General features: G+C 49.5%; 1 protein-coding gene across 5 annotated transcripts in view; it reads right to left on the bottom strand.

Moving 5' to 3' along the window:
* Positions 1-773: 773 nt before the first annotated feature.
* The window catches only part of MYLK2 (myosin light chain kinase 2), a 28,102-nt gene continuing 7,004 nt past the window's right edge, over positions 774-21,871 (bottom strand). For all 5 annotated transcript variants that reach the window (XM_035122881.3, XM_035122878.3, XM_035122879.3 and 2 more), the window contains exons 3-12: positions 19,822-20,186; positions 12,021-12,126; positions 10,000-10,093; positions 8,960-9,069; positions 8,414-8,555; positions 7,224-7,294; positions 6,866-6,994; positions 5,626-5,778; positions 3,128-3,260; positions 774-1,973 (exon numbers count right to left, since the gene is read on the bottom strand). In XM_035122881.3, the coding sequence (XP_034978772.2) occupies positions 1,893-1,973; positions 3,128-3,260; positions 5,626-5,778; positions 6,866-6,994; positions 7,224-7,294; positions 8,414-8,555; positions 8,960-9,069; positions 10,000-10,093; positions 12,021-12,126; positions 19,822-20,186 (1,384 nt within the window). In that variant the 3' untranslated portion in view covers positions 774-1,892. The remainder of the gene's footprint in view (positions 1,974-3,127; positions 3,261-5,625; positions 5,779-6,865; positions 6,995-7,223; positions 7,295-8,413; positions 8,556-8,959; positions 9,070-9,999; positions 10,094-12,020; positions 12,127-19,821; positions 20,187-21,871) is intronic.

Raw genomic sequence — 21,871 nt, 5'->3', positions numbered from 1 at the left:
AAGCACACCAAGTGCTGCAGGAACTAAAAGCCACAATTAAACTGTTGTCAACACCCCTGCTTCCCCCACACCCTTCCACGGAACCATGTTTCCCTGGGTTATTCTGGGTCATTAACCTAACGGGGAGTTGGAGGGAAGTTTAAATAAAAGAGGTTTCGCAAAAACATGCTCAGCTTTGGCCTGCAGTTCAGTTTGAGGCCGGTTTCCTGGGATCTACAGGGGAGTGACCCTGGGCTAATGGAGGAGATCTCCGATGTGCACACGAACGCTCAAACAGGCACACTCGGAGCAGCTCCTCTCTGTTGGTGGCCGGCTCTGAAGCAGCCCTTTCAGATGGGCGAGGAGGCGGCAGCGGCCAGGCCAGGCCAGCCCAGATGGTCTTCATTAGTCCATCTCCTTCCCCTCTTCCTCTGGTGAGGGGGGGGGAGGGATGCAAGAGCCTTGCTCTCCCTCCACCCCCTTCCACCTCTCCCCTTCCCCTTCCAGACCCTTTGGCAGCTCGGGAGGGCAAAGAGGTTAGCACAAAGTGGTTTGCACAATGCTGTCTTCTTTTCCTCCTCCTCCTCCTCTGCACCAGCTGAGGATGCTCCTCCTGGAATGCCGGCTGTTTGCTTCCTGCCCGCCCAGAGCCTAGAGAGGATCTCGGAGTGCGCAGGCCGGAAAAGGCAGTTTCCTGTCCGCATTATCAGCTTCCCACAGCAGTCCAAGCCGGCATGGCACAGTGGGGTTCAAGTCCTTGGGGTTGTTTTGGGTGTGTTATTTTTGGGGGGGAGGGGGGGATCTGCAAGGCTGCCCTTGCAGAGATGATGAGGCATTGCTTCCGCTAGAGGAACCTCAGCTAACTCCAAGAGCATGCAGGGGGCACAGCGAAACGGCAGGGAGCACGGCCTGGGGGGTAGCGGGGACAGGAACGGACGAGGCCTTCCCTAAGCAGGGTCATGGGGCACAACTTCTGTGCAAAAAGGCAGAGCGGAGACGTCCAGGGGGTGTCAAGGTAGCGGGCGGTTTGTGGGTGGTGGTGCAAGCAGATTGGAAGCAGAGAAGCAGAGGGAGAAGGGCGCAGGGTTGGCAGCCTGGCAAAATCCGGATAGCAAAGGTTTGGGAGCCGTCTTTCTCAGTCAGGGGGTGGGGGGATCCGACACCCCCTGTATGCACAAGCTTGGGGCTTTGGAAGGTGCTCTCCACAGCACTGTGGGGGTCAAGATTTTGGCTCGCTGGGGATGAAGCCCTGTGGGTTTCAGAACCAGTCCCGGCGGCTGGGGAGCGGACGGTCACAGCGGGGAAACTGCAGTTCAGCCAAGCCACAGCCATCCCAGAAACCAGTTCCCTTAAAGTTTGCACGGTGGAATCAGAGGCAAAAAAACAAGGCGTAGCAAAGTAAGGAGATGCAGTTGGCTGCGGTGGTTTCAGAAGGTCCCTTGGAAGCAGCAAGCGGTCAGACGTATGTCGGGTGAGGTCCTTAGCAGCAGTCCAAGAGCAGTGTGGCATCCACAAAGGTGGGTTTGTGTGGAGGTGGAGTCCAAGAAGGAGAGGCAGCACAATATCCACTAAACAGGAGGACGGTGCTCAAGTCAGACAATATGGAGAGGTGGGGAAGACTCGCTTAGTGGGAACTGAGTGGGAATATGGGGATGCTATCGGAGAGAGCAAATATCCTACACATGGAAGGAACTTCCCTGCTAAAAAGTTCCAGGCCGGCGTCCACCGGCTTCTCGCCCCCAGCTCTCCAGGACGGAGCCGCCTCTGGGGCAGGCCCCAATCCTCTTGCCCAAGCAAGTCCCTGAGACGTGGGGCACCAGGAGCACAACGCAGTTCAAGCTTCCCGTCGGAGTTCCCCCTGCCCCCTTTTCGGCCACGTGTCGCTCGATTCTGCCCGCTTCCAGCCCCGCCACTCAGACGCCCATTGCGGTCAGGGATCCCGCGCTGGTGATCTTCTTGAACCGGTTCGCAGCACAGACGCCGATGAAGTTTTTCTGCGGGGTAGAAAAAGAAAACGCACACAAGAGTGGGGGGGGGAGGAGAACAGCATCAAGGCTAGAAAGCTCACACCACAGGGTCAAATTATAATAAATTAAAACTCCGCATCAAGGAAAGCTGCATTCTGCAATGCAAATAAATTATGCAAATCAAGGTTTGTGCTTCTAACTTCTGTTGCAGAATATCTTCTGTTACCTCCGAGGAAGGGAAAATGGTCTGTGGGAGCCCTGCCTAAGATTCTGGGTTTACTGTGGTGGGCATGTAAAATAGTAAAAAGAATTCTGGGAAATGATATATAATGAATTGAATAAAAATGTTTAAGTTAACCTTGATTTTAAAAAAAACAACCAGAAGCTTTTCTATTGGGAATAATAGGGGATGAAATACCAAAGTACTTAAAAAGAATGTGGAGATCAAAAACCAAGCTGATAAAAAAATTAGCAACGAGTGGGAGAAATTTATAGAGTACCGTAAAGAACACTGTAGATGTTTAAAAAGTTAGCAGGATTGTTATAACACTTCTAATATAATAAGACTAAAGTTAAAAAAGGATATAAAATGATTTTGAAAAAAATGTAATTTGATGCAACAGATAAAAGAACAGATAAAAATTGGAAACCCGGGGAGGGTGGGCAGAAGTCTGGGGATTCAAGTAATCTCAGATTTGCAAAAACGGAAAACGATTTAAATGTATAAGAATATTGTTTTTTAAAAAAGGAAAATAAAATATATTTTTTTTAAAAAAGATTTTGGGTTTACTGAGCACTGATCATGGTTTGTTTACAGGGAGGTTAGATGATGTTCATCAAATCAACTGCATTTTCCTTTCGTTTTCCTCGCTGCAAAAAGTCTTCTCTTTTTTGGGGGGGGGGAAGCAGGTTTGTTGTGCAAGGCCTCCCACTCAACTAGACTTGTGGGACCTGAATTCTGCTGGTATGTGATTGAACCCCACCCCGAAAAAAAGTGGGTGGCCCACCAGCAGCCTCCCAGTCTGAGCCCAAAGCTTGTAGGATGTCTCACACGATAGTGGGGAAATGGACAAAAGCCGCCGCCCCCCCCCTTCCGGATACGGCAAGCTCCCTTCCACGACTGGCTGCCCCTTTCCCTTGGGAGGAAGCTCAGGACAGAAATGTAATAAATAAGCAAATACCTTCCATCGCCTCTTCATCACGTATTTTCGGAGCAGGACCTGGGATTTCAGCCGCCGGTTCACCCGCTTGGCTTTTTCTCCCAAGTTGTTGAGCCAGGGGTGTTGCAGACACTGTGCAGCGCTCAGGCGGCCGCTGGGGAGGGGGGCAAGAGACAAAGGTTATCAGGGGGTCACTACCTGCGGCTGCTGTACCCCAGAGCCCCTAGCCCCCTCTATCCTGCAACATACAAAACCTTGCAATAAATAGAAAGCACATCAAACAGAGTTTGCATTCAACTTCTGCTGCCAGTTGGGGAGGAAGTTGTCAAATGCACAGTCGGCAGTCAATTGCTGCCACACACAGCCAGTTACTGCAGCATTTCCCCCGCCATGGGGTGTTTTTTTATCCTGCTGTGTTGTTATTGTTTCATGGGAATGGCCCCCTTCAAACACACGGTTTGGATATCCCATGTATCACCACTTTCTGGAGTGTGGTGGTAACAACTAGTCTGCAGGGTTGGGGTAAGGTTCATAAAGGACGGGACTCGAAGGGCAGATCCTTTAACTGGGTCTCTGTCCCAGAGAACCCTAAGCATCTCAACTGCCACTCAAACCCAGCCTCAAGATCTCAGGAGCAGCAAGAAGTGCAATATGCAGGGAGTTTTGAGGGAAAACTTACACACACACACACACACACACACACACACACACACACACACACTTGGCAAGACGTTGAGAAATCTACATTCTTCAAATTTATTTCGTTGTAAATGGCGGCTAACAGATTGAGGTTGAATCCTGACAAGACAGAAGTACTGTTTGTGGGGGACAGGAGGCGGGCAGGTGTGGAGGACTCCCTGGTCCTGAATGGGGTAACTGTGCCCCTGAAGGACCAGGTGCGCAGCCTGGGAGTCATTCTGGACTCACAGCTGTCCATGGAGGCACAGGTCAATTCTGTGTCCAGGGCAGCTGTCTATCAGCTCCATCTGGTACGCAGGCTGAGACCCTACCTGCCTGCGGATTGTCTCGCCAGAGTGGTGCATGCTCTGGTTATCTCCCACTTGGACTACTGCAATGCGCTTTACGTGGGGCTACCTTTGAAGGTGACCCGGAAACTACAACTAATCCAGAATGCGGCAGCTAGACTGGTGACTAGGAGCGGCCGCCGAGACCACATAACACTGGTCTTGAAAGATCTACATTGGCTTCCAGTACGTTTCCGAGCACAGTTCAAAGTGTTGGTGCTGACCTTTAAAGCCCTAAACGGCCTTGGTCCCGTATACCTGAAGGAGCGTCTCCACCCCCATCATTCTGCCCGGACACTGAGGTCCAGCTCCGAGGGCCTTCTGGCGGTTCCCTCATTGCGAGAAGCCAAGTTGCAGGGAACCAGGCAGAGGGCCTTCTCGGTGGTGGCGCCTGCCCTGTGGAACGCCCTCCCATCAGATGTCAAAAAGGAAAACAGCTACCAGATTTTTAGAAGACATCTGAAGGCAGCCCTGTTTAGGGAGGCTTTTAATGTTTAAGAAATTAGTGTATTTTAATGTTTCTGTTGGAAGCTGCCCAGAGTGGCTGGGGAAACCCGGCCAGATGGGCGGGGTATAAATAATAAATTATTATTATTATTATTTCCTTTTCTAATCAAGAATAGCTATCTTCACTACTAAGGGTGTGTTTCTTCCCCCTCTCAGAACACAAGAACTTGTGGACATCCAAGGAATCCAAATGTCAGGACAGATAAAAAGAAGTCCTTCTTCATGCAGTGAAGAGTTAAAACTGTGGAACTCCCTCCAACAGGAGACAGGGATGCCTTTAAAAGAGGATAAGGCAAATTCATGGAGGGGGAGAGGGTTGCTGATGGCTACAAGTCATTACTGTATGGCTTTTTTCTGCCTCCCCAGCTAGGGGCAGCAATGCTTCTGAATACCAGTTGATGGAAACCCCAATAGAGCAGAGGGCTTGTGTTCAAATCCTGGTTTCTGATTTCCCATAGGCATCTGGTTGGCCACTGTAAGAACAGGATGCTGGACTAGATGAGCCATTGGCCTGATCCAGCTCTTTTTAGGTCCTTATGGATGTCCACAACTTCTATTGTCACGTGAGGCAGGGGAAAAAGTCTCTCTACCCCCTTTCTCAGCACCCTGCTTCTGTTTAGAAACCTCTTATCGCCTCCCCTCTTTTCCAGAAACTTCCTCTGTCATCACAGCAGAAGCCAGATTCACTTCTTCACCTGGGATAGCTCAGTCTGTGGAGCACGAGACTCTCAGGGCCGTGGGTTCAAGTCCCACACTGGGCAAAAAGGGGGTTGGACTAGATGACCCCTGTGGTCCCTTCCAGCTCGATGATTCCATGATTCTAAATAGCCCGTGCCATTTTCTACTGGTCTCCCTCCAGCTAGAAAATGTTAAAAGTGAGAAGGGTGTGGTGCCTCTCCATTTGCTCTCTGGCTGACCTGGAGGTTAATCGGTTCCCACACAGAAAAGAGCAGAGCTTCCCCCCTTTTGCCCCAACTGGTCCCAGACCTTTTGTTCTTGATAATCAAGTTGGAGACAAAGTCCTTGGCTTCCTCGGAGATGCCCTCAAAAGCTTCCTCGTCAAAATACCAGTTGGCTGCCAAGACGTTGTTGAGGGTTTCTGTGTCGTTGTCGCCCAAGAAAGGGGAGAGTCCGCTCAGCCTGAGAGGGGAACAGCGTGGGGGGAGGAGGAGAGAGCATCAATAAAGGCTCATTAGTGAAGGAAAACCCTCCTGGGGCTCAGCAACTTGGCAAAAGCAAGCAACTCCGGGGCCGGGAGCCTGGCTGTTCAAGAACACGGCGTGGCTACGTCAGAGCACGAAAAATCGGCTTGCCCTTCCAACCTCTCTCCACCGCAATCGACGCTGTGGGTGTTCTGCTGCAGTTCTGTTTCTGCCAAATACATTCCTGCTGCCCCAGAGGTCAGGACCGCAACCAATGGATTCAAATTACAATAAAGGAGATTCCAACTAAACATCGGGAAGAACTTTCTGACAGCAAGAACTGTTCAGAAGTGGAACAGTCTCCCTTGGGAGGTGGTGGACTCTCCTTCCTTGGAGGTTTCTGAGCAGAGGCTGGAGGGCCGACTGTCAGGGATGCTTTGATTCCTGCATTGCAGGGGGTTGGACTAGATGATCCTCAGGGTCCCTCCCTTCTGCCTCTTTGTTTTATTATGTATTTTTGTTTTCTCATTTTGTGTTTTTATATTTGTGAGCTGCGCTCTGATCTCCAGGTGAATGACAGAATGCAAATTTAATAAATAAAATAAAATAAATGACAAATGTGGCAGCTAGACTGGTGACTGGGAGTGGCCGCCAAGACCATATAACACCGGTCCTGAAAGACCTACAGTGGCTCCTAGTCCAGAAGGAGTGTCTCCACCCCCCATCGTTCAGCCCGGACACTGAGGTCCAGCTCCAAGGGCCTTCTGCTGGTTCCCTCACTGCGAGAAGGGAGGTCACAGGGATCCAGGCAGAGGGCCTTCTCGGTGGTGGTGCCCACCCTCCCATCAGATGTCAAGTAAATAAACAACTATCTGACTTTTAGAAGACCTCTGAAGGCAGCCCTCTTTAGGGAAGTTTTTAATGTTTGATGTTTTAAAAGTGTTTTTAATATTCTGTTGGGAGCTGCCCAGAGTGGCTGGGGAAACCCAGCGAGAAGGGTGGGGCATAAATAATATATTATTATTATTATTTATTATTATTATTAAAGTGCCTGATTCCAAAGGCACCCCTGCCCCTCAACTCACAGCATGTAGGTGATGACCCCCATGCTCCACATATCCGTGGTGTAGGAGACTTGTTCGTAGCTCACCACCTCCGGAGACAGGAACTCGGGGGTGCCAAAGTTCACTTTCAGCTTCTCTCTGGGGTTGTACCTGGGAAGGTGAGAGAGAGAGAGAGAGAAGAATCTAGCACCATCAATGCACACGAACACCTGACCCCTCCACCCCCCAGGAAGGTGGGCATCAGGCTCCTGCTCCCTTCGGAAGGGACTTTATCCTGTGCCCTCCCCTCGTCCGGTGCCCAGAAGAGGCACACAGCAGCATCAGGAGTGTGGAAAGGGGAAAGGGGGCTGGCGCAGGCTGGCGATGGTCTGGGCATTACCTTCGGGCGAGCCCAAAATCAATTATCTTCACCATGTGGCCGGTCGAGGACACGCACAGGATGTTCTCAGGCTGCAGAGGGAGAGAAGACATAACCCCCCACCCCAAAACACCACCTCCGGTGAGTGACTTTGTGGGGGAACCGGCAAATAATCCCTGTCAGGGTTTGTTGCGACTACTCTTGAGTAACGACCCTCCACATGCTTGTCTTTCAGAAGTTTTTATTGGTGCACATTATTTACAGTGAAGTGAGCTGCTGGTTTCATGTCTCATCAGTCCGAATCAGAATCCGGCAATGCCCCCTTTCGTGATCTGGACCAACATAAGAGTCGCGGGACTGCAAATCTCCTCCCCCTTCTCCTCCTCCTTAATTCCGGCGTTGGGGGGAAAGGTCTGTGGCCCGTCTGAGTCCCATCCTCTCTTTCCTCCCCCCTCTCTTCCTGCATGAGGAGCAGTGGCTCTTGGATGTTGCCAGAGCTCTGGCACTCCCTCTCCGTCTCCTGACCTTCCCCTTCCGACCCTTTGCTTTCATTACTGCTGGGAGATGGGCTGCTCCTGATGAGGGGGGGGGGCTGTTCCCTATAAGCCCTCCCCCTTACAATCCCCTTGAAATCTGAAAAGGTTTGGAGAGGATGGCAGGAAGGTCTCTCCGCCCTCCGGAGAGCAGCTAGAGACCTTGTGTCTGGCTCAGCAGAGGAACTGGGCAGACCCACAGCTGTTTCATGCCCATCTCTCTTTTGGCAGTGCTTACCAAAGTTGGTGGTAGGAGCCCCTGGGCAGCAGTGGGACTACCTGTGGGGGGGGGGGGCTGCTAAGGGGCAAGGAGGCAGCAGGGAATGAATAATAATAATAATAATAATAATTTTATTATTTATACCCCATCTGACTCTGAAAAGTTGGTATCACTGGATCAGATATATCCATTTTGCTGAATTCAACTAAATAGTCTTCATTGGAATTTGAATAAACGTGCCATTAATTGTCCCACTTTTGAATTTTATCTTCCTTAGTGGGTTGTGCAAACTTCTACTCTGAGTGATGCTTTTTATAAGGCTGCAATCGGAGCTACTGCAGATGCCTTTATGGAACCAGTGTCCAGGAACCCCTGGTTTAGCCCCGAAGTTCTTGTGCCCCACCATAGCTTTGCCCCTCCTCCTCCTTCCCGAGGGAGGGGCAGAGATGCTCTCCTACCTTGAGGTCCAGGTGGAGAACACTCATGTGGTGCATGAAGAGGATCCCGTCACAGATCTGCCGCACAAAGACCATGCAATCCACCTCCGTCAGCTGGTAATCCTCGTCAATGATCCGCTCAAAGAGCTCGCCGCCCTCCACACTGCAACGCAGGAAAGCGGCTGCCTTAGACCACCAGGTGAACCCCAAACCCCTGTTTTGCATTTTTCACCCCAATCCCTCAGGGCACTGGCATGCAGCAGTTAATTGTGGGTGCTACGTATGCATGTGGGCTTTTCCCAGCGTCCATGTGACATCATCAAAAGGCCATCCCATATCCCCCCCCCAACATTTAGGTCACATTTCAGCTGGTCGCCACACCAATGAAGCAAATGTCCTCATTTGAACGAATCAGTGCCATGTCTGCTAAACTTGTGCCAGAGCTTGCTTTTCTCCTCCTCCCTCCACATTCGTTTTTCCTCGTGTGTCATGTCTTCTCAAACTGTGGGCGCGAGTGCAGCGATTGCCTGCAGATCGAGAGCCTGCCCCCGCAACTCCATGACTCACAACTCCATGAAGAGCATGATGTCCTTTGGAGTCTCGATGGCATCGTATAGCTGGATCAGGTTCCTGTGGTTCAGCTGATTCATCACGTCGATTTCCAACTCGGCTGCCTCCTAGAGGGGCAAAAGTTGGTCAGCGCCGAATGGAGGCTGGCTATGGGAGCCTTTGCCAGGCTGGTACCCTCCAGACATTTTGAACCACAACTCCCATCAGCCCCCACCAATGTCACAGTTTTGGAACACAGCTTCAACCAGCTGAGACTGAGTTGCAGTACAAAAATTAGGAAGGGCACCAGGCTGGCAAAGGATGGGCTTCAGGATAGACGCCTCTGCCACGCTGCCACCTATGCAGAGCCCATGGGTGCTATCCAACCTACATGGCCTGTCAGTGCAAGGATTTCTTCTTGTACAACAGAGTTTCCCCTCTCTTCCCCCCAAACCTGTTCTAGGGGTTCCCCCAACCCTCCGGAGCAGGTTTGGGAAATGCCCAGGGCATGAGGAGGAATAGGCTAGGCTCTGTTGCACAAGCTCTGACAAAACACTTTAGCTGGGCATCATCACTTTAGTAAATTTGCACTGTTCTTACATTACAGTGGTACCTCTACTTACGAATTTAATGCGTTCCGAACGCACATTTGTAAGTCGAAAAAAATTGTCAGTCGAATCCCATAGGAATGCATTGGGAGAAAAAATCCGTAAGTAGAAGCAACCCTATCTAAAAATTCGTAAGTAGAAAAAATCCTATCTAAACTGCATCCAAGATGGCGGACGGAGCTCCGTTCGTAAGTAGAAACATTCGTAAGTAGAGTTATTCGTAAGTAGAGGTACCACTGTATTTTGCAACTTTACCTCTCTCGCCCGTCGCTTTGAGCCTCATTTCGGTTGGACAAAATGATGAATGGGTTTAACAAACCTGAACTAAACTTTGCACAGCAGCCGTGCAGGAAAACCTGCCACAAAGACTGGTGCAGAAAAGGTGTTGCCGCGCATTGCTACATGTTGCAGCACACTGAACACCAGTGGGGAGAGGGGGGGGGAACCTACCCTGTCTTTCGGCCCCTGCTTCTTAATAATTTTTACGGCCAGCTTGAGGCCCGTCTCCTTCAATGCACACGTACGGACTTCTCCAAACTTCCCCCTGTGGAGGGAAAGAGAAAGGCAGGCCGTGAGAATTATGAAATCTTTCCAACGTTCCTCCAAAGCACTAAAAAGCTCACTTTTTCCAGGAAGCCTCATCACCAACTGCAACAAACGTTTAAGAACGGATGACGGCATTTGCCTACATTCATCCCTTCCTCCCCTCACCCCCACTTGCCTCTGTCTGTTTCACCACCACCACCAATTATCTTTCTGGATTGTAAACTCCTTGGGGCAAAGACCCTTTTGCCTTTTAAAACTGCATTCAGGCACTGTGTGCAATGATGGCTTGGTAACAACAAACCTTTCATTACAGTTCTTTCACAGAATTAATAATGATAATAATAATAATAATAATAATAATAATAATAATAATTGTATTTTAATTTAAATCCCGCCCATCTTGCTGGGTTTCCTCAGCCACTCTGGGTGGCTTACAACATACATAAAAACACAAAAAGCATCAAACATTTAAAAACAAAATATCCTATACGAGCAACAAACCAACCAACCAACCAACCAATAAATCAATAGAAACCACCACCAACAATGATAACAATAATAAACAGCTTACAGTTATATCAAAATAACCGCCAACCCCAACTAAACATTCAAGCAACATCGGCCCGACAGAAACCAAATTTAGAACCGTTTAAAACATTTCAAAACATTTCAGCCAGTTGCCCCAACCCAAGAGTGCAAGCATGAGAAAGTAATGGGGATTTCTAGAGCTGAATAACAAATGACCTGACTTCTCGCTTTGATGATGTTGCGAATCATAGAATTGGAAGGGACCCTGAGGGTCATCCAGTCCAACCCCCTGCAATGCAGGGATGGGCAGCTGCCCCATACGGGGATCAAACTTGCGACCTTGGCGTTATCAACACCATCCTCTAACCAACTGAGCTACATATCCATGAACTAAGTGTTCCCGGCACATCCAACTCCCAAGAGACTGTGATCTACTCACAGTATTAAAAGACTGGCTGTGATCTACCCATTGTCATTGCCAGGAGTTGTTGAGCAGGCTTCCTCAACTTTGGCCCTCCAGACGTTTTTAGGCCTACAAATCCCATGATCCCTAGCTAGCAGGACCAGTGGTCAGGGATGATGGGAATTGTAGTCTCAAAACATCTGGAGGGCCAGGGCTAAAGAAGCCTGTTGTTGAGCTTTTGGGGGGGGGTTGCCCAAAGTTGCTGAGCTTCCCCCCCAAAAAAAAGATCTAAATTGAACACTAAGGCATTCGCTAAACTTGATACCGCGATCAACCTGTTGGACATGCCTGCTTTAAGGCAATACTTTATTGATCTAAAGGTAAAGGGACCCCTGACCACTAGGTCTAGTCGTGACCGACTCTGGGGTTGCACGCTCATCTCGCATTATTGGCCGAGGGAGCCGGCGTATAGCTTCCAGGTCATGTGGCCAGCATGACAAAGCCGCTTCTGGCGAACCAGAGCAGCACACGGAAACGCCGTTTACCTTCCCGCTGTAGTGGTACCTATTTATCTACTTGCACTTTGACATGCTTTCGAACTACTAGGTTGGCAGGAGCTGGGACCAAGCAACGGGGGCTCACCCCGTCACAGGGATTCGAACCGCCGACCTTCTGATCAGCAAGCCCTAGGCTCAGTGGTTTAACCACAGCGCCTGGTCTGTTGCTTACTTATTGCTTAAGAGGGTTGGGTTTGCAGGTGGGTGACTGTGTTTTCTTCAATATTCTGCACTTCCTAAAATGTTGCAGCATTCTTTTTTTATTTACAAACACCAATCTTAACTGTGGCTGCTGTGTTTTCTGTTATGTGCATAATTTCAGAAATAATATCCATATCGCTGCAAACCGTCAGGAAATCGGAAATCAGTCACAATTCTGTCGCTGGAAGAGCTATGGTTTGGCACCCTCTCCCTTCCCACCCCCGGCCAGGGCTTACCCTCCCAGCATCTCCTTGGTGTTGATGCTGTAGGTGTCTTTGAACTCTGCCGTCCTCAGCTGGACGATGCGGTGGGTGAAGGGAGCAGGTGGAGGAGGAGTGTCATCTGGAAGAGAGGGGCAGGGGTTAAAACAAAACAAAACAAAAACCACTGGGTTGATTCATTCGTCCACCTGGGGCTGCCACCCTGCACCCAGCTCTCGTCCGTGGCTCCTAGAAACTGTCGACATGCAAAGGTGGTCACACCCCAGGAAACAGCTTCAACTGGCCAGTGAAATAAGGCGAGGGTAGCCGATGGGTCTCTAACCCTCGGTAAGTGAAGACAGACTCGGCAGAGGGAGCGGACGAGATCAAGAGTGGGGACAGTGGTCAAGAAGGCAGTTTCCGCATGTGCCATAGAGCAGGGACGTCCAATTGGTAAAGGTAAAGGGGACCCAGGTGGCGCTGTGGGTTAAACCACTGAGCCTAGGGCTTGCTGATCAGAAGGTCGGCAGTTCGAATGCCTGTGACGGGGTGAGCTCCCATTGCTCGGTCCCAGCTCCTGCCAACCTAGCAGTTCGAAAGCACGTCAAAATGCAAGTAGATAAATAGGTACCGCTCCGATGGTAAGGTAAACGGCGTTTCCGTGTGCTGCTCTGGTTTGCCAGAAGCGGCTTTGTCATGCTGGCCACATGACCTGAAAGCTATACGCCGGCTCCCTCGGCCAATAATGCGAGATGGGCGCACAACCCCAGAGTCGGACCCCTGACCATTAGGTCCAGTTGTGACCAACTCTGGGGTTGCGGCGCTCATCTCATTTTACTGGCCGAGGGAGCCGGCGTATAGCTTCCAGGTCATGTGGCCAGCATGACAAAGCCGCTTCTGGCGAACCAGAGCAGCACACGGAAACACCGTTTACCTTACCATCGGAGCGGTACCTATTTATCTACTTGCATTTTGACGTGCTTTCGAAATGCTGGGTTGGCAGGAGCAGGGACCAAGCAACGGGAGCTCACCCCGTCACAGGGATTCGAACCGCCGACCTTCTGATCGGGAAGCCCTAGGCTCAGTGGTTTAACCCACAGCAACACCCGCGACCCAATAGGTAGGTCATGATTTACTGGTAGATCGCGGGGGGTATGTGGTAGATCACGGTAGATTGCGGACCCCCCCCCCAATAAAAGCTCAACAACTTTGGTAGATCACTGCCAGTCATTTTATAGTGGGAAGAGATCTCAGTCTCTTGAAAGTTGGCCATAGAAGGAAGAGAGGGGCAGGTGGGGCTCATTCACCTAGGAGAAGGAAAACTCTGGTTTTCTTTCTGTTCCTTCCGCTGCCTTGTGACTATACCCATTCATGAGAAAGGCTTTGAAAGTACAAAAAAAAAAAACCAGAAGCCTTTTGGTTAGGAATTGTAGGTGCAGAGATATGAAGGAGCAGAAAAGGCTGTGTATGTACGTGGGTTGCCCAGAGTTGGAAAGACAACGAGGGTCCCTACCAGAGGCGAATGGCAGAATAAGCTGATGGACTATGCAGAGGTGGCAAGAATGACCAGGAAAATGAGAAGCCAGTAGGATCAAAACTTCAATAAAGAATGGGGGAAATTTATATTATACTTGAGAGACCACTGTAAACATTTGAACTCTTTAGCAGGTTTGAAATAACTCTTGTAATGTTACATAGACTTTGGACACAATGGAGAACTGAAAAGTTAAGAGTGATTTACAATATGCAGTTTGAAAAAGTTAACTAAAGAACCCATGGAGGGAAGTCTAAAGATTCAGAAGAATATTGTTGTAATTTTTTTCATTTGTGATTTTGAATGTGAATAAATTTGTAAAACCAAGTGAAAATTATGATTATGATTATTATTTTTTAAAAAATGAAAGTAAGCCCCATGGAAAATCCATACCCGCTGCCTTGTGGGACATTTTCTGGAGAAGGAAAGTTTAAGGAAACCCTTCACAAATCCAGAGGCTGCTCCTTCCTGCAACTCCTGCAGCCAAACTGGTGCCAAACATCTTGCTCAGCTTTGCTTAGAGCCACATCGATGAGGCTGAGAGGGGGAGCGGTTCTTGTCCTCTGGGCAGCCCAGGACCTCCACACACCCTGGCCAGGTTTGCGACCCCGGGGGACCCCGGGGGACTTCAGTGCTGCAAACAGCCCAGCCGCTGATGGAAATTGCCATGGCCAAGAGCCACAGCTGATGGCGACAATTCTGTATGCAGCAGCGCTTCCCCAAGGCATGTGCAGAGGGCGACCCCTACTGGCGAAATGGCGATGGTGCCTCTGGGCAGCCGCAAGAGGGACGGAGCCTTGCCTTGCCAAGTAGCATAAAGGGGTTTCATCTTTGCTCCAAGACGTATCCAGGCCGGGGCCAAAACAATCTTGGCCACGGGCAACCCAAGGTCTTCCTGCTGTTTTATCAGTCGAAACCGCTCCCCTCCTCAAGATGCTGCTTGGCTTGAGCTAGGCTGCAGGTTGTGGACACTCCTTCCTTGGAGGTCTTTAAACAAAGGTTGGATGATCATCTGCCCTAGGGGCTTTGTAGGGGGCTGGACTAGGATCCTGGACGGTTAGGTCCAGTCAAAGGTGACTCTGAGGTTGCGGCACTCATCTCGCTTTCAGGCAGGGCCGTCTTAAGCGCCCCTGGCGCCGTGGAGCAACGGATCCCTCCGGCGCCCCCTGCCCCGTTTCCCAGCGTGGCGGGCAGGAGCAGCGCACAGCGCGGCGGGCAGGCAGGCACAGTGTGGTTGTCGAACCGGCAGACCGGGCGGGCCGGCACCGTGGTGCCCTGCGCCACCGGGGGTCTACCTAGAGCCGGCCCTGGGTTTCAGGCCGAGGGAGCTGGTGTTCGTCCACAGACAGACTTCTGGGTCATGTGACCAGCAGGACTAAACAGCTACAGTCCTGGCGCTTGGAGGACCGTGAGGAGTGCCAGAGCGCACGGAAACACCCTTTATCTTCCCGTCACCTATTTATCTACTTGCACTGGCATGCTTTTGAACTGCTAGGCTGGCAGGAGCTGGGACAGAGCAACAGGAGCTCACTCCGCCGTGGGGATTCAAACCGCCGACCTTCCGATCAGCAAGCCCAAGAGACTCAGTGGTTTAGACCACAGCGCCACCTGCGTCCATTGTAGGGGGTTGAACCAGATGACCCCTGGGGATCTTCTAGTTCCAACTCTACAATTCTATGAATCTATGAATCCAGGTGCTCCTCAGGGAGAAAGCCTGAAGCTCAGTGGCAGGGGCAGGAGATTCCGGGTTCAATCCTCGCTGGCATTTCCCAGCAGGCCTGGGAGGGTCCCCTGTATGAAACCCTGCGGAGCCACAGGGAGTTAGTGTAGACAACATTGAGCTGCGTGGACTACAAAGTCTGGCTCAGTACAAGGCAGATTCGTATGTTCCTAAAAGTACTGGAAGCTGCCCTACAGACACGGCACCTAGTTTAGTATTTGCACACATTCAGATGCCAATGCATGGATGGTAACTATGCAGGAAAAAAGGAAGGCAAGATTCGGCTCATTAGGCAATGAGGAAAAAGAGATCTCTCTGGGGAAGGTCAGCTGGAATTGCGCAGAAACTGGGCAAATCATTCTCTCCATTTCCAGTGTTTAGGCTGGGAGTGAGAATAGAAGCGCCTGCTGGGTCCGCTAGTCCAGCATCTTGGTCTCACAGGGGCCAGACAGATGCACCAATGTATTAAGCAGAGGTCAGATGGCCATCTGCCATGGATGCTTCAGCTGAGATTCTTGCATTAAAGGGGGTTGGACTAGATGACTCTTGGGGTCCCCTCCTTCCGTCTCTTTGTTTTATTATGCATTTTGTGTTCTCATTTTGTGTTTCCCTTCCTACTCTCCAATTCTACGGTTTACTTAGAATCTGAAGTGGAGAGGCAGTGTCGCATAGTGGTTAGAGTGTCGGACTAGGACCTGGCAAACCAGGATTTGAATCCCTCGCTCGGCCGTGAAGCTCACTCCGTGACCTTGAGCCGGTCCCTGCCTCGCTCAACCTACCCTTCCTCGTAGGGGTGTTGGGAAGAATAAATGATTCTAGAATTCTTTTCTGCATGCCACAACAGCAGCGAGAATTTTATTAGCTAAGAACTGGAAGAGCGAAGATATACCAACAGTGGATGAATGGCAGATGAAGATGATCGAATTTATGGAACTGGCTGGACTGACCGGGAGACTACGTGACCAGAGGGAAGAGTCGGTGGAAGAAGATTGGAAGAAATTTAAAGTTTATATAAGAAATAATTGCAATATTGGGAACGTCTAATACAGTATAAGATTTGGAAGTACATGGAGGTTGTAGAGGTGGTTTGGTAGAGGTATTATAGTATATTTAGATTTAGATATAAGTGTTAAATAAGAATTGAAATGTTTCTTAAGGTAACATTAAAAGAACTAAATTACGTTTATTGAGGAAAAAATAAGAGGATTGAAGTATGATATAGAAATTACTAAGGATGATATATAATGAAACGCAGTTAGGAGGGATATGAGGAAGTCAACAATGTTAGGATTTATGTACGATAAATATGGTTTCTTTTTGTATTTTTTTCGGTATTTTCTATTCTTTTATGTTTTATGTGCTTTTTGTATTTTATGTATTTTTCAATTTTATAAAATCAATAAATATATTTCAAAAAGAAAAAAAAGATTCTAGAATTCTATGATTCTAATGGGAAGCCAGCATGCGGCTCACCCGAGAACAAGAGCCGTCAACCTCCTGGGTTTTCCAGCACCTGGAATGCCAAACCATTGCCACCTCCAGCTGCGGAGTAAGACCACTGGCTAGTGGACATCGACAGCCCTCTCCTTCATGAATTTGTCTAACCTTCTTTTCAGGCCCTCTAGGTCACTAGCCATGGCTGCCTCCTGTGGCAGGGAGTTCCACAGTTTAACCCTGTGCTGCACGGTCCTTACGCAGCAAATATGGCACCCTTTCCCTCTGCATTAGTGAGATTTCACCAGAGACATGACCCACATTCTTCTAAGCCTATCTTTACAGTCACGAGGGCTAGAAACTTTAATTTCCTTAAAAGCTTAAGGTGCTGGGCATAGGAAGTTCTGTACCAGATACTGCACACACCCACAGCTGCACAGCACGGCGCTGGTCACAACCACAAGAGGTGGTATGTTATACTGAGTGAGGCCACTGGCCAGTACCGGATTTACATATAAGCTAAACAAGCTCTAGCTTAGGGCCCCACTCTCTTGGCGACCCCCAAAGAAATTAAAGGGGGGGAATTGGATGTGCATTTCCGAAATATAAGATGAAAAACAAATAAAATAAAACCTACACACAGCAACAGTGTTTTGTGTTGTGTAAGCTCCTATGATGTAAGTCATGGGCCCCCAATCATTTTATGTTAGAGCTTAATAATTATTTCACTATTAATATACTTCTTAATTGTATTTCAGTTCAGCAATTACTTTGATGAAATGCATATTTTGTTATGTGCAAATGGCTTTAGATACCTATTAGGTCCACAAATTACCATATAGCATATATTCAACACAAAAGACAGTGTGACAATTTGTTGTGGACAAAGGACAGCTGGACGTATAAAGGGTCACATTACCTTCAGTAGCTTAGGGCCTCATCCACCCTAATTCTGGCCCTGCCACTGGCACACTCAGTTCAGTATTATCTCTACCAGGCGTGGGCAGAAGGTAGATGGGGATTTACTGGTCAATATCTGCATCATACTAGATCTGTGTTCTCCAACCTTGGGGCCTCAGACATTGTAGGACTACAACTCCCATCATCCCCAGCCAAGTCGGCAAATGAGCGGGACTATGGGACTTGTAGTCCAACAATATCTCAGGACCCCAAGTGCAGAATGCTGTACTAAACAACCATCAATTTTCATTTCCCAGGTTGTTAAACAACAGCAACAGCATCCCTCACAGCTCCCTGCCCTTCCCTGCCGAAGCAAAGAAACTTTGGGGACAAATCAGGAATTAATTTTGTGTGAGAAAGGACTGAGGGTTCAGTTTTAGTGCTGCAAACTAATTACTGGGCTGAAAATGCATGCGGATGCACTCTGCTCCTTTATCCTTACCCATGCAAAGGCAATATTTTGCACTTACTGGTGGAGCTCAGAAGTTCTAGGTAAGAGCAAAACAGATCCTGCAAGCTTGAAGTCAGTCCATCTCAGATTTATCCTGCCTTGCAACGGCTCTCTAGGCTGTCCCAGGCCTTCCTGGAGACGCCAGGGAATGGGGCTTTCTGTGCATGCTCCATCACTAAATTATGACCCACCCCTGAGACACTGGCCTCAGTCACAACACATCCTGGTTCAGATCCTGAGGTCTCCGCGAGAAACAAAAGGAGGAGAGGACAACACGGCACTGTCTGCCTGAACTCCCCTGCACTTTCACTGGGCCTTCAAACATTTCTTTTCATAAGGACCAGAAACTTGAGATCCAGTTGTTTCATTTGACTTGAAGATTGAAGGCATTGCATTCTGCAGATTCCTTGGCACAAGGAAACTGCAGGTGCCTAGCAAATGCTCAGCCCAGGACAAAACCCGCCTGGTGATCGCCTCCCCAAAAGACAGCACACACCCTGACACACAATAGCCCCCCCCTCCATTGATGCCCTATCCCACTTCCCTCTGCCCCTTGCAGCTTAACCTCACCCACTTGCCACATTTTGCCTTGCATACACCCCACCCTCCCTCCCGACCCCATGGCAAGGTCACCTGGCCACAGGACACACTGTCCCGTCTGTCACAGCGGGGAGAGCGATCACAACAACACCTGATGCTGCGATGCGCCAGGTCCCTCGCTCTGCCAGCCTGCTTATCTCATGGAAAGGAGCTTCTCTCTGCATGCCAGAGAGGGAGTCGAGGGCAAACTTTCCTCCTGCCCTGCAAACTCCAAGCTCTGGGGCTCAGCAAAACCACAGCCAAAGGCACCAGCTGCTCAGGAGATCCTATGAGGCCGTGGTGGTCGGCAACAGGGCACCCCTGAGCCAAATGAGGGCCACCTGTCGGGCAAACACTCAAGGAGCTGAGGCATCCCACCAGGTGATGTGAGTTTTAATTCCCTGTTTAGGGAAGCTTTTAATGTGTGATGGATTTCTGTATTTTAATGTTTGATGGATTTCTGTATTTTAGAATTTCTGTTTTGTTGGAAGCCGCCCAGAGTGGCTGGGGGAACCCGGCCAGATGGGCGGGGTATAAATAATAAATTATTATTATTATTATTATTATTATTATTATTATTATCCGTTTTAGTATTTTAACCTGTGCAAAGTGCTTTGTTTTCAAGCAACAGTTTGCTGTAGGGAACTACTGGGACGGTGGCGAAAATGCATCCCTTTGCACAACCAGGGCCGGCCCACCCATTTGGCAGGCTGAAGAAGCAGCCTTGGGGGGTGGAATCCCACAGGGTGGCACCCCTGCGGCACCCCGCCCGCCCCCAGAGTCATGGGGAGACTGTTTCTATGAGATCTCACTGGTTGTCACTGAACGACCCCAGGAAGTGAGACTTCGGCGGGGAGAGGCAGCACACCTTCCTGTTCCGCCTCAGGCGGCAAAACAGGATGGGCTGCTCCCGTACGCCACCTTAGGGAAAGGCGTTGCACGTTCTCCTCTGAAGAAACGAACAGCCTCTGCAGGACGATGCGCACAATGTGCTTTGATCTCTGCAGGAACGTAGTCGAAACGCTTTCACCGACAACCTGTTTCCTGCAGCTGACGTCTGTTATAGTGCCTAAAGGATGGACAACTTACATTTCCTTCCTTCCTTTTTTTAAAAAAAGAGTTGTTCTGGCCCCCATTTGTCTGGCCTTGATGGCCTTACCCAAAATCAGGAACGGGTCCTCTTTGCCAAAGTCCGGAGTGAGGTATGGGCTGGTTGGGGTATCTGGAACCTCTGCCGGGGTTGCTGCGGTCTCGCTTTCTCCCGATGGCGGCTGCTCTGCTGACACGCTGGGCTCACCAGCACCCTGAGTTGTGCCCCCTGGGACTAAGGGAGCGGGTTCGGCCAAGGTCCTTTCTCCTTGATCAGCTGGGCCCGGTTGCTCTGCCGCCGGGGCCTGCGCCAAACCAGGGGCCTCCTTGGCTTCCCCAGGGGGTGGCGGGTCCGCTTTGTGGGTGGGAGCAGCCGGTTCTTGAGGAGTCGGCTCCTTGAGATCAGGCACAGCCTCTTCCGGAATATCTGCTAGGCTGAAATGTCAGAAGATAAGAACATAAAAGAACCAGCCTCCTGTTCTCACTTTGGCCAACCAAATGCCCACTATGGGAAGCCCACAAGCAGAATTTGAACACAAGACCCCTCTTCCCCTCCTGTGGTTTCCAGCAACTGGGATTCAGAAACATTGCTTGCCTCTGACTGTGGATGCAGAGCACAGCTTCGATAGCCTCTCCTCCTCCTCTTTATTATTATTATTATTGTTATTATTAATTTTTTAGTGTTACATATAATGTTAGGTTAGGAAGAAAAGGAGGAAAGATGGGGGGAATGGTGAGTGGGGTGGGGCAATATTTCTATTATTCTACTTTGTGTAGGTGTGGGGGTTTGTGTCAGCATCACTTGTGTGGGTTCTCTTCACTATTCACTTGTTGTATTCCTTCTTGTCTTTGGTTGGCTGTAGTGAAGTTTGTTTTTGTGTGTGCGTGGGGTGTGTGTTTTTGGATCAGGTTAGCCACATCGATTCGCACGCTGTTGACGAGTTCTTGTTGTTATCTTGTTGGGCTGTGTATGTGATAAAGGGGTAGCCATACTGGGATGAAGGCATCTTCTTCTATTTGTCCCTGTGTCAATTTCAGTTTGTTGCTTATTTTTCCCCATACTATTAGATACCATATCAACAACCTCAGGTATGCAGATGACACAACCTTGGTGGCAGAAAGTGAGGAGGAATTAAAGAACCTTTTAATGAGGGTGAAAGAGGAGAGCGCAAAATATGGTCTGAAGCTCAACATCAAAAAAAACCAAGATCATGGCCACTGGTCCCATCACCACCTGGCAAATAGAAGGGGAAGAAATGGAGGCAGTGAGAGATTTTACTTTCTTGGGCTCCTTGATCACTGCAGATGGTGACAGCAGTCACGAAATTAAAAGAGGCCTGCTTCTTGGGAGAAAAGCAATGACAAACCTAGACAGCATCTTAAAAAGCAGAGACATCACCTTGCCTACAAAGGTCCGTATAGTTAAAGCTATGGTTTTCCCAGTAGTGATGGAAGTGAGAGCTGGACCATAAAGAAGGCTGATCGCCGAAGAATTGATGCTTTTGAATTATGGTGCTGGAGGAGACTCTTGAGAGTCCCATGGACTGCAAGAAGATCAAACCTATCCATTCTGAAGGAAATCAGCCCTGAGTGCTCACTGGAAGGACAGATCCTGAAGCTGAGGCTCCAATACTTTGGCCACCTCATGAGAAGAGAAGAATCCTTGGAAAAGACCCTGATGCTGGGAAAGATTGAGGGCACTAGGAGAAGGGGACGTCAGAGAACAAGATGGTTGGACAGTGTTCTCGAAGCTACTACCATGAGTTTGACCAAATTGCGGGAGGCAGTGCAAGACAGGAGTGCCTGGCGTGCTCTGGTCCATGGGGTCACGAAGAGTCGGACACGACTAAATGACTAAAAAACAACAAATTAGATACCATTGGTCCATACTTACTCCTGACAGGTCTTGCCAGTGGGACTGGCTATGATGCTTCTGGCTGCTGAGAGTAGTTGGGTTCCCTCTTCTCCTCCTTGAATTTGTCTAATCCTCTTTTAAACTCATCCATTCCTGCCTCCTGTGGCAGTGAGTTCCACCGTTTAACCCTGTGCTGTGTGAAGAAAGACTTCCTTTTTTCTGTCTTGATCGTTCCAACTTTCGGCGTCATTTGATGTCTACCCAG

This window comes from Zootoca vivipara, chromosome 7, assembly GCF_965207765.1.
Source record: "Zootoca vivipara chromosome 7, rZooViv2.hap1.1, whole genome shotgun sequence".
NCBI classification, from domain to species: Eukaryota; Metazoa; Chordata; class Lepidosauria; order Squamata; family Lacertidae; genus Zootoca; species Zootoca vivipara.
Note: the sequence above shows the minus strand (reverse complement) of the source record. Positions and strands in the feature narration are given on the sequence as shown.